This window comes from Crocuta crocuta, unplaced genomic scaffold (assembly GCF_008692635.1).
Source record: "Crocuta crocuta isolate KB4526 unplaced genomic scaffold, BGI_CrCroc_1.0 scaffold132, whole genome shotgun sequence".
Lineage (NCBI taxonomy): Eukaryota > Metazoa > Chordata > Mammalia > Carnivora > Hyaenidae > Crocuta > Crocuta crocuta.
In genome coordinates, this window is record NW_027528611.1 from 187,943 (window position 1) to 200,210 (window position 12,268).

Consider the following 12,268-nt stretch of genomic DNA (forward strand, 5'->3'; position numbering starts at 1 on the left):
GAGTAAAATAAGTCTGCCAGAGAAAGACAAACACCATATGATTCCACTAACATGTGGAATTTAAGAAACATAACAAACAAGCAAAGGAAAAAAAAAAACAACAGAGACAAACCAAGAAACAGACTCTTAACTATAGAAAACAAAATGATGGTTACCAGAGGGGAGGTGGGTGAGAGGATGGGGGAAATATGTAATGGGGATTAAAGAGTACACTTATCATAGATGAAAAACAACAATAATAAAAATAAATAAATCATAAAAATAAGCAATATTTTTTTCAAAACACACAAATTTCTATTGCTATAAAAATATAACTCCTAAGGCATTTTTGTAGCAAACTCCACCAAGCCCAACTAGCCAAACAGTATAAGTAATAACTAAAATATATCTTAGTTTCAAACATTCTGACTTTCAAAAACTGAAAGGAAATCTGTCAAAAAGAAAGGATGTTGTTAAAATTTTAGGATCATTCTTATTTATATTGCCCAGATTACCTTAATATAGTTATTAAAGAATCTTTAAAAAGCAAATGAGGAAAATATATATAATTTTCTTCACCATCATGGCAAGAGTTTCAGATTCAGATTCTTGTCCCTCTCTGTATCTCCAGGACATTCTGCAGCAAAGCAGAAACCATTCCCTGGGGCTAAACCTAGGTTTACAGTACTTTATGATTAAGAGAGTAACTGAGGTCACGTAAGCCCAAAAGGTGGGAGAGAAATATGTTGCAGTCTCACCAGACATATTTTTCTTAAGTACCCTTCATCCTTCTGCTACCCCATAAGCTATGACAAACAGGATGAGGTTTTCTTTAGAGCTGTCCTCTAAGTTGCAGAGAGAATGTACCCATAAAGTGCAAGTCCAAGGGGAGAGCAATCAATCTTTCTAATCTGTCCTCAAATCTTTCACATTTAAAACAAATAATAAGGATGGCACACTTTCCCTTAGACCGGAAAATTGACATGGGCTCCTCCTCCGCACAGCAGTAATAATTGAATACAAATTCTAATGCAAACTAGAAACATATTGAACCCCAGCTACAATAGCCCTTTGGGCTTCTGGTTACTCGTTGATATCTTTTACTGAATATGCTCATTTTTTTATTTAAAAGAAGATGAAAAATATTTTGTGGACTAGTTAAAAAATTATTCATATTGGCAAATTGTTCTGATCGATTATACAAGAGTAACGTTTATAGTAGATACGTGAATTCCAGTTCTATTGATTACATTTCAGCTTTACTAAAGTAAAAGTATGTATAATCACTTACCTCCAAACTATTGATTTTTGTCATGAACTCTAAGAAATCTGTATCAAATTCAGTCCTTCTTGGATCCAGAATGTCATATTGTTTTTTCTTAACGCCTTGATATATATTTTTGAATTTTATTGCCATAATATCTATTCCCTCTATGGTGGAATTATTCAAGGCTGAATATGTCTGCACAATAGTTATCATTTCTGTAATCTTAAAAAGAGAAAGTGTTATTTTAGAAATGGATATTAGCACCCTTACCTAGAATAAGCTTTTAATGAATCATTGATTTAAAAAACAAACCAAGGGATGCCTGGCCAGCTCAGTCGAGGAGAATGCAACTCTGGATCTCGGGGTTGAGTTTGAACCTCACGTTGGGTGTACAGATTACTTACAAATAAAATCTCTTAATAAATAAAAATCTAAAAATAAAAAACAAACCGATAAACAGATCTTAGAATACTTCAACTAAAACTAGCCAGACCAGAGGAGATAAAATAGAAGACAAATCTCTGTCACCAATCATTATAACTCTTAGACTATTTCTATCATGTCCAGAGAGAGTTTACTACCTTTCTCAGATTTTGATCACTTTGCCTTTCAAGAGGGGGAATTTCAAGAGGAGGAAGAAAAGACAGATGTCTGAATAATTTTATTTTTCTGCTCTTGAGAATTTTCTGAAAATCATTTCACTGGATCACTAGATTCAAAAGCTTTACCATTCTGGGGTACCTGGATGGCTCAGTCAGTTGAGCATCTGACTTTGGTTCAGGTCATGATCTTGTGGTTCATGAGTTCAAGCCCTGCATTAGACTTGTGCTGACAGCTGAGAGCCTGGAGCCTGCTTCAATTTCTGTGTCTCCCTCTCTCTGCCCCTCCCCTGCTTGTCCTCTCCTCTCTTTCTCCCTCTCTCTCTCAAAAATAAACATTAAAAATTTTTTAATAAACAAACACTTTACCATTCTTTTGGCCCTCACCACTATTCTGAAATTTAAGACTAGCAGAAATCCACATCTGTTTTCCCTTTCACCCTGAGTTCAGGCAACAGAAGTCCCAAGAAGCCTGAAGACAACTGCAGTCATTTCTGTCCCATGAAGAGCCCTGAGAAACCCTCAAAATCAACTTTACTGCACAAATGGCTGCCTCCGTCTCAATGTACCAACACCACCAACTTCACACACACACACACACACACACACACACACACACACACACAAAAAGTACTTCACAACNGACTTGTGCTGACAGCTGAGAGCCTGGAGCCTGCTTCAATTTCTGTGTCTCCCTCTCTCTGCCCCTCCCCTGCTTGTCCTCTCCTCTCTTTCTCCCTCTCTCTCTCAAAAATAAACATTAAAAATTTTTTAATAAACAAACACTTTACCATTCTTTTGGCCCTCACCACTATTCTGAAATTTAAGACTAGCAGAAATCCACATCTGTTTTCCCTTTCACCCTGAGTTCAGGCAACAGAAGTCCCAAGAAGCCTGAAGACAACTGCAGTCATTTCTGTCCCATGAAGAGCCCTGAGAAACCCTCAAAATCAACTTTACTGCACAAATGGCTGCCTCCGTCTCAATGTACCAACACCACCAACTTCACACACACACACACACACACACACACACACACAAGTCCTTCACATCTACAGGCTACTCAGTTCCTTAAACTTCATCAATGATTCCCCACTTTGATTCCTGCTTTGGAGAACAATGCTCAGAGCTCTCCAGGGCAGGCCCATTGGTCCAATGTCCAAACAGAAAATGAATCAGTTTTCGGGGGATTCCTCCAAATACTACACACCATGAAGACAACAGTACTGGTCCTCCTACTGAGCCAGCAGAATTCGCAGAAACTCCCCGCACATGGCAACCCAGGTGACCATTCTCAGAGCAACTGTCACTCTTACACCACTATTTCTGTACACTTCCAAACACCAGTGTCATCTTAGAAGCCAGCCCAAAACTGGAGGAAATACAAACCCCCTGTAATTTGCAGCACACTGTACATACTCTATGTAAAGATGAGAAATACCTGGCTCTCCTACCAACACATACAGTCCATTTGCCTTACAAAACAAAAAGAAACTTTAAAAAACAAACCAAAGGACTCAAACAACCCACTTGCTGTGTCCTTCTAGACTGCTAAGACCTCTTGCTATCCCTTACCCTGCCACCTGGTCCCAAGGGCCAGGGACTAAGATGGAATTCCTGTCACTAACACATCTTCCATTTTATCCATGGGTGGATGAGAGGCCAAAAGGTAGAGACAGCAGTCAGTCCCGTGTTGGGCCTTTCAAACGCAGACAGTGTGTCTCCTACCGCCAACATCACAGAGCAGCAACATGAAAGCCCGTCGTGATCAGCCACGACCATACTCCTGCTTGCTTTTCCTCTTCTTTTTCACCAGCTCACTCTTTATCGGCTTTCGACCCCTCGGTATTGACATCCAACTGGTGATCCCTTCTCTGTTCACCAACCTCGGCATCCTTTCCAGTTCTCAACTTGCTACCTCATCTCAGCATCACCCTACCCCACCTACTAGCTCCAGTTCCTTAAATCTACCCCCAGAAATACCAGCTTCCCGTCCCTTCTCTTCTATCCCGCAAATGTTTAGAGTGAGAAGCAAAGAAAACTAAAGACAGGGCTCTGGGCAACATCAACATTCACTAAAATTTACATGGCAGGAAGAGGAAAACGAAGCAAAGGAGATACTGTACTTCCTTAATTCTGGTTCTTTATGACAAACTAATACTTAATGCACCATCAAGTCTCCATCTACCCGAGGAAGGTACAACCTAGAGACACATTAGAAGTTTCCTCACTTGTTCCTTAAACATTTCTGCCCAAGTCTGAGGTCTCAGTTCTCCAATGCCACCTCAGCCCTGTCTGTCCTGTGACTTTGGAACTTATTCAACCTGACATCTGAATCTCAGCTTTAGCTAATAGGCTCTGATTTAGCTTGCTCTTCTCACTCTCCCTTTTACTATTTTAGAGTTCAGAGAGGTAGCCCAACAGCGGTTGCTACTGTGCCCCACTCATCAGGGGAAGCCCATCCAGGCAGCTCAGTCACCAATCACCTCTGGAAAAATATGCAAAACCCTGGCCATGCTTCAGGGTAAGTTTTATAGCCCTAGCTTTGCAAATCTGGATACCAATATCTACCAGTTACACATGGGAGTGATGCCAGTCATCTAAGGGATTCTTAGTACAGGGGAATTGGGATAACCAAGCAATCGGGATGCACTTTAGGTAAGGTCTCTGGGTGGTACAGCATTAGCTCTGTTGCTGAGCCCTTGTGGCATGAAGTTGTGTCCTTAAGATAGAGGCAGGGCTTCTCTAGAGGTAGAACAGGGTAAGTAGCTAGTGCAGCTGGCCATGACCACCCACTCCCTCTAGCATCAGGAATATCTGGGCTGCTACTTCATGAATGGATGCCCATTACACCCAGCATTAGACCTGCCACCAAAGATCTTTACTGCTAATAGGCTAACCATTAAGGTCCAGCCCTGGAACTCTACTAAGTATAAAACTACACCCAAACTGTTGACAAGGGTGCTAGCTCCTGGAAAAATTAAGGGTAATCAGGACCCACTCCAAGGTTTACACTATGGTGCATTGAGTACATTAAGCATCTTTGTGGAACAGGGTCTGACCAATGGGGCCTATTTATTACTCTGACCCATGCCAACATCCTTCTGATTGGACATTTGCCCCCAAGAAATCCCTATTGCTCACAAAACAGCTCTATACAATAGTTCCCTACATATGGCTCCAAAATCATAAACAACAACAACAAATACATTTCATAAATTTGGCTTTATCAAAATAAACAACTATTGTGCTTCAAAGGACATTATCAAGAAAGTGAAATGGTAACTCACAGAATGGGAGAAAATATTTGCAAATAATATCTGATAAAGGACCTACACCCAGAATATATAAAGAACTCTTACAACTTAGCAATAAAATACAAATAGCCAAATTAAAAACATGCAAAGGATTTGAATATAAATTTCTCCAAAGAAAAATTACAAATGGACCATAAGCAAATTAAAAGATGTTCCAACATCATTAATCATCATCAAAATGTCAAAAGGTTGACAAGGATGTGGAGAAATCAAAACCCTCATACAGTGCTGGTGAAAACATAAAATGATGTAGCTGTTTTGAAAGATAGTTTGGCAGTTCCTCAAAAAGTTGCCATATGGCCCAGAAATTCCAATTCTATGTATACACTCAAGAGAAACGACAACATGTATCCACACAAAAACACGTACACAAATGTTTGCAGCAGCATTACTTGTAATAGCCAAAAAGTGGAAACAACCCAAATGCCCATCAACTAATGAGTAGATAAATAAAATGTAGCATCCATACAATGCTATATTATTCAGCAATAACTATAATGCTACAACATGGATGAACCTTGAAAACAGTATTTTTGTAAGAAACCACTCACAAAAGACCACATATTATATGATTCCATTTATATCAAATGCCCAGAACAGGCAAATCTATAGAAATAGAAAGTATATTAGTGGCTACGTAGGAGTAGATAAAGAGGAAAATAGGGTGTAATAGCTAATGGACAGGGTTTCTTTTAGTGGAAACAAAAATGTTTTAAAATTATATTATGGTAATGGTTATGCAACCCTGTGAATATTAGAAAATACTGACTTGTACACTTTGAATGGGTGAATTGTACTGTATGTGAATTATATCTCAATAAAGTTGCTTTAAAAACAAACAAAAGCCAGCCCCACACAAATATTTATGAAGGACCCTACTTTTCTATCCTGGCTGGATCAGGAGGTTACAAATGAAAACTAGGCATCCAGACAGCCAGAAGACGCCATTCAGCCTGTGTAATGTCCTCGCCAGTTTTCAAAAAAATGATGAACAGAATCCCAAGTATTACCAGGGCATAGGGAGTTGGCAAACTGATGGGGGAGGAGAAGGGATGTCTACATGATATCTTTACAAACGTTTCAAAAGCTGACTCCAAGAAGCCTCTGGTATTGGCTTCCCTATACCCCCCAAAAAATATCACTCCTCTCCAGCTAGTGTTAATACATGAATCAAAGGTGCAAAAGTATTTGACCCACATCTGCCCAGCAAAGGCATCACCCACATAATGTTTAGCTATATGCCATTTTTACTGGTCTAGAAGGAGAAGACGTCTATACATACAGATATACAAGTACTGGGTTCTGCCAAGTATTGTAGGTATTTCACCACACACTTTTCCTCAGCCTAATTTAATCATTAGACATGGAGTCTTCTAAGGTCAAGGTCTATAAATAGAGGTAGAATTGAGGTCTTGAGAGAGGTGAAAGTGTGCAATAGCTTTGCCATCATCAGGAATGAAAAATAAGTTATACCAAAATGTGATCTGTAAGTAATCGGAGATGATTCATATCAATAGCAAGACAAGAGATCCAGGTCAGTAACTCCCAACAGTGCTCTGTAANTTGCAGAAAGCTTCAAATTTTCCAAATATATACATTTCTGAAACCTCAAAAGATTTTTCTCCTGAGGATTCTAAAATTTGTTTCCTTGTCTTATGAAACGATGTCTGATATTCCTTGAATAGGAAAATGCAATCCTATGAGAAAATTAAAAGAAGGGATGATAAGAGTTTGTCCAGGAGTCAAAAATTCAAGAATCTGCCTTCACGGAGGACGGATGGCATCAGCCCCTCAACAGGAGCTGTTGGCATCACCATTAAAGTTCAAGTTCTCCACCTGGGATTATGAAAATAGTTTCTTTTAATTTATATCATACGTTCACCTTCTTCATTCTCACTGTTTCCCTTATTTCCTGTCCTTATCAGTGTGTGCCATATACTGTACATTTTTATGGCTAGTTAGAACTCCTGGGAGGTCAGAAATTATCTCTCAATTCTATTTATCACTCATCTATCAGTTAGTATCTATCATTCATCAACATTCTTTTCACACCAGTGTGTAAAACATTAAGATTCTGCAAAACTAATTTATCATCCAGTCACTGTTTCTCTACAAGGAGATAACCTAAAGACTTTGATGAGTGTGCACTGTTGCCAAAATCCTAGTAGTATTTGACCACAGCTATAGCATTGGCCAGTTCAACCAGGGTGGTGAACCTGTTAGAAATATAAAAAAGAACATGGTCCCTAGTGTCCAGTAGGAATTCTCTGTCACATCAAGCTAACATTCCTTAAAAAAAAACAAACCAATTAAAACAATAATGTTGGGCACCTGGGTGGCTCAGTCAGTTCAGCGCCCACTTCGGCTCAGGTCATCAATCCTGCAGCATGTGGGTTTCAGTTCTGCATTCAGCTCTGTACTGACTGCTCAGAGCCTGCAGCCTGCTTCGGATTCTGCATCTCCCTCTCTGTCTGCTCCTCTCCCACTTGTTCCCTCTGTCTCTCTCTCAAAAATAAACAAACATTAAAAAATTTTGTTTAAAAATGTCAAACTTTTCCAAAGCCACCAATGACCAGTCCAATCTTATCACAATGCCATTTCTCTGGTTCTGGCTCTTTCATCTCCCTCCTTGCAAATAAAGGACCCTTGTCATTACATTGGGTCCACTTGGATAATCCAGGATAATTTCCTGACCCAAAGTCAGCTGATTAGCAACCCTAATTCCATGTGTAACCTTAGTTCCCCCACACTTTGCCATATAATATATTCACATGTTCAAGGGATTAGGACATAGATATCTTTGGGGAGCCATTATTCTGTCTACCACAGTCACTAACTCAGAATTTCTGTGAGAGTCAGGAATCTATACTTTTAACAACTTCCTGGGTGATTGCTATAAAAATTCAGATTTGTCAATAAATGATATACTTCTAACCATGACACATCTTGCCTCTTCTATCTCAATCTCCAAACCAATGTAACTGTTCCTTTCAAGGTCACTGATTATTTTTCATTCATCCAATAACAGTCTATCAGTGCCTACTTTGTGTTAGGAACTCCTTGGGATGTTAGGAATACTGATAAGACCTCTAACCCTGATTGAGTATACCATCTAATAGTAATTATTTTATATTACTTCCCTTTTACCAATCAATCTCTTCATGTTGGACAAAGGAGGTAAAGGATTTGAATAAACACTTCTCCAAAGAAGATAAACAAATGGCCAATAAACACATAAAAAGATGCTCAACCAAAACTAGCCATTAGGGAAATGCAAATCAAAACCACAATGAGATGCTACCTCACACCCATTAGGATGGCTATTACCAACAAAATGGAAAATAACAAGCATTGGCAAGAATGTGGAGAAAGTGGAACCCTCCTGCGTTGCTGAAGACAATATTAGATAGTGTAGCCACTGTGGAAAACAGTTTGATGGTTCTTCAAAAAAGTTAAACATAAAATTACCATATGGCCCAGCAATTCCAGTTCTAAGTATTACCCAAATGAATTGGAAGCAAAGACGCAAACAGATCATTGCACACCAATGTTCACAGCAGAATTACTCACAATAGAAAAATGGTTGGTAATAATCCAGATGAGTATAACACGTGAATGGATTTTTAAAAATGTGGTATATCCATACAATGGAACATTAAATTACATTAGTCATAACAAGGACTGAAATTATGACATATGCTACAACATGACAGAACTTGAAAATGTCATGCTAAGGGAAATAAGCCAGACACAAAAAGACAAATACTGTATAGTTCCACTTAAATGAGGTACCTAGTATAGGCAAATTCATATAGACAGAAAATAGGATTCAGGTTACCAGGGTTATGGAGAGGAGAGATTGGGGAGTTATTGTTCCATGGATACAGAGTTTCAGTTTGGGATGATGCAAACATTCTGGAAATGGATGGTCATGATGGATGCACAATATTGGGGGTGTACTTTATGCCAGTGAACCATACACTTCGAAATGGTTAAAATGGTCAACTTTATGTTCTGTACATTTTGCCATAATTTTAAAACTTGAGTTGTAAAAAAAGAAAACAATAATCTTTAAATCTTCCCATAAAAAATGTCCAGTCCAGATGACTTATTAGATGAGTTCTATCAGATCTTTTTTTGTACAGTATTTTCTGTTGGATTTTCTAAGCGCACACACATATCATTAGTTCATGCCGCAGCTGTACTTGTACAGCTCTTGTACTTGCTCTTGAGCATCTTCCTTTGCTTTTACTGTCTCAACAAATCCCTTATATTATTTCAGGTAGTTTTTTTCTGTCCTGAGAGGCACTGCTCCTGCTATTTTTTCCCTATTTTTCAGGTGTATTTATAAAATGTGTTTTCACAGCTTGTTGCAAAAGCTTCTGTTCTTCTGTTGTGCAGGAGGTGAAACTTGTGCACGGACTTTCAAATTGTTCTAAAGGTGGTGTACTGTCAGCCTGCAGCATGACTCCCTGTGGTGTGCCGTCTTTTTGATGCAGGTCATGATTGTGGAGACTCTTTTTTTTACCAGCTCCATAAAAAGAATATGTGTTCATGAAATTGGCAACAGCTTCCTATGCTGCTGTGATTTATAAGAAATATACAGATGTGGTCATTCGGATGACCAAAATACATTTCTCATATATATTCGGTCTTCATCCATGGTTCCCAGCTCACATCTCCCAAAAACCTTGCAATTTCACAAGGTGTGAGAACAATGGGAACATTTTTGCTATAAGATTTGGTCTCTTGTCCTCGGTTCTTGAAATTGCTTTTCAGCCATAAAGGTGATATGAGTGTCTCCTTATTCATAATAAGCCCCTTTCCACCACCACTGGGTTTACATCATGAAGTGACTTCGGAATGCACCTAAGGTTGGGGGCTGATTGCCAGGGGAACCAACCAAGAATGTCCTACCCCTGATTCTGGGGAGAGGGGAGAGGCTAAAGGTTGAATCAATCACCAATGGCCAAGGAATGGATCAGTCATGCCTATATAAAGTAATGAAACCTCCATAAAAAACAAATAGGGGGGTTCCAGTTGGTGAACATAAGAAGATCTGGGGAGAGCAGTGGACTTCAAGAGGGAATGGAAGCTCTATGCCCTTTTTCCATACCTTGCCTTGTGTACCTCTTCCACCTGCCTGTTCCTGAGTTATCCTTTTATAATAAACCAGTAATCTAACAAGTAAAATGTTTCTCTGAATTCTATGAACCACTCTAGCAAATTACTGAAACTCAAGTTGGGGGGTGTTGTTGGAACCTCCAATCTACAGCTAGTTGACAACCTGGACTTGATAGTGGCATCGGAAGTCCCACTTTCATGGGATTGAACCTGTGGGGTGTGATGCTATGTGTGGGTAGATAGGTCAAAATGGAGTTAAACTGTAGGACACCCAGCTGGTGTCCAAGAATTACTTGTTGGTTTGGGGAACTCCACCCACATGTACACACATACTATCTTCCATCTTGAATTTGTTTCAGCAAGGAAAGAGTTCACAGCTGTAATTAGTAATTGCAGATCAATTCTCTTCTGATCGGTTTTTACTGCCATTTCCACCTTTGACAGTTGATCTATCTGTATTCTTAGATGCTTGCCATATACAAGGTCTCAGGTTCTTCTTTCTCTTTTCTAATTTTCTCATTTGTTTCTACCATCTGTTTTACCAGAGCAGTCATCCCTATTTCTTTTGTAGATGTTGATGTGTTTCATTTAAGTACATAAGCTTGCTACTTAGAACCTATCTCAAAGATTTTCCATTTCTTCCTTCCCTCTAACCTGCTCCATCTCATTATCTGAAAAGTGATTCCAGGTCTTCCATGAATTACGAAGTCTTTGCCTTTCCCTTTTAATGGCTTTTTTCCCCCTGGGTATCCTTCCTTTCTTTGCCAATAACCTCCTCTCTTTTCTCCTGAGCTCTCCAAGCAGATTCTGATTCAGCCCATCTTTGTTTTTCTTTAGCTTTTGGCTCCTTCTGTTTTCCTTCTGCTTTTGCTTTCTTCTCTGCTCCTTTCTTGGCTTTTTCTTTTTCTTTTAAGAATTATTTTTACCCTTGCATCACAGCTACATATACATTATCAAGTAATGTTCTCATTCAGTTCAGTTTTTTTTTCCTTGATATCCTGTTGCTCTGTCATGCTTCTCAATCCATCTCCTCTCATTGTGACATCCTGCTTCTTTATTTAAATACAAAAATTCTCTCCAGGAGTAAAAACTATACCAGAAGGAATAAAATGTGTCTCCATCTTCAAATGGTGAATTCATATCACCAAGTTTAAGAGTATTTTTATTATTTATCTAGAATTCCTGTCAAGCCTTGGGGAAACACTCTGAAGAAATTGCCCTTTGCTTCACTTTTATTTTAATTTGTTGTCAAGTTGGCTAACATACAGTGTATACAGTGTGATCTTGGTTTTGGGGGTAGATTCCCATGATTCATTGCTTACATACAACACCCAGTGCTCACCCCAATAAGTACCCTCCTCAATGCACTTTTAGCAGTAACTGAATTATGAAAAGTAAACTCTGTCTGTTAGATTCTCTTATTTTCAGTGGATCAGACATTTCAAAAGCTTTCATAATGCAAGTAGTTATGAAGTAACCATGGTCTTCTTCTATTGTTTCTTCAGCTGCTTTCAGTGATATTTTAACACCATTGTTTTATGAGCAGCTTTGGTCTGTCTCTGTGTAACTCTGTGTCTTACACAGCCAAGTCCAAAAACCGCATAATGATTCTGGTTCTTCCTGTCTTTGGGATCAAGTATTTTCAGCATGAGAAACCACCCTAATGATTCAGGCAGGCCAGGTCTAAGGACTCACAGGCAGGGTCCCACAGGACTAGTTAAGAGGGCCCCTGGCTTCAAGCAGTGTGGAAATCAAACATGAGCTAGCAGGAAATGGGAGAAAAGTTTTTTGAAGATATAAAGAGAGCAGATACAGAAGGGCCATCTGGAAGACTTGAAAAGGAAAGGAGCTTGAGTCTCATCTTTGCTTGGGGTCTCAGGCTTTTACTGGTACTTGTGACCTGGTGCACGTGTCCTCTTAGGCATTCAGGAACTAAGCAGAACAAGGGAAAGATCCAAGTGTCCTTCATGTCACTCATTCCC

At 39.2% G+C, this 12,268-nt stretch overlaps 1 protein-coding gene and 1 pseudogene across 1 annotated transcript in view; both read right to left on the minus strand.

Annotated features, from left to right (window-relative positions):
- Window positions 1-12,268, minus strand: part of DNAH8 (dynein axonemal heavy chain 8) — a 223,098-nt gene that overhangs the window by 185,420 nt on the left and 25,410 nt on the right. Inside the window, exons 8-9 of the mRNA XM_077754815.1 lie at window positions 6,713-6,859; window positions 1,271-1,468 (exon numbers count right to left, since the gene is read on the minus strand). Coding sequence (XP_077610941.1) covers window positions 1,271-1,468; window positions 6,713-6,859 — 345 coding nt within the window. The remainder of the gene's footprint in view (window positions 1-1,270; window positions 1,469-6,712; window positions 6,860-12,268) is intronic.
- LOC144224049 (dnaJ homolog subfamily C member 2-like) lies at window positions 6,954-11,935 on the minus strand (annotated as a pseudogene).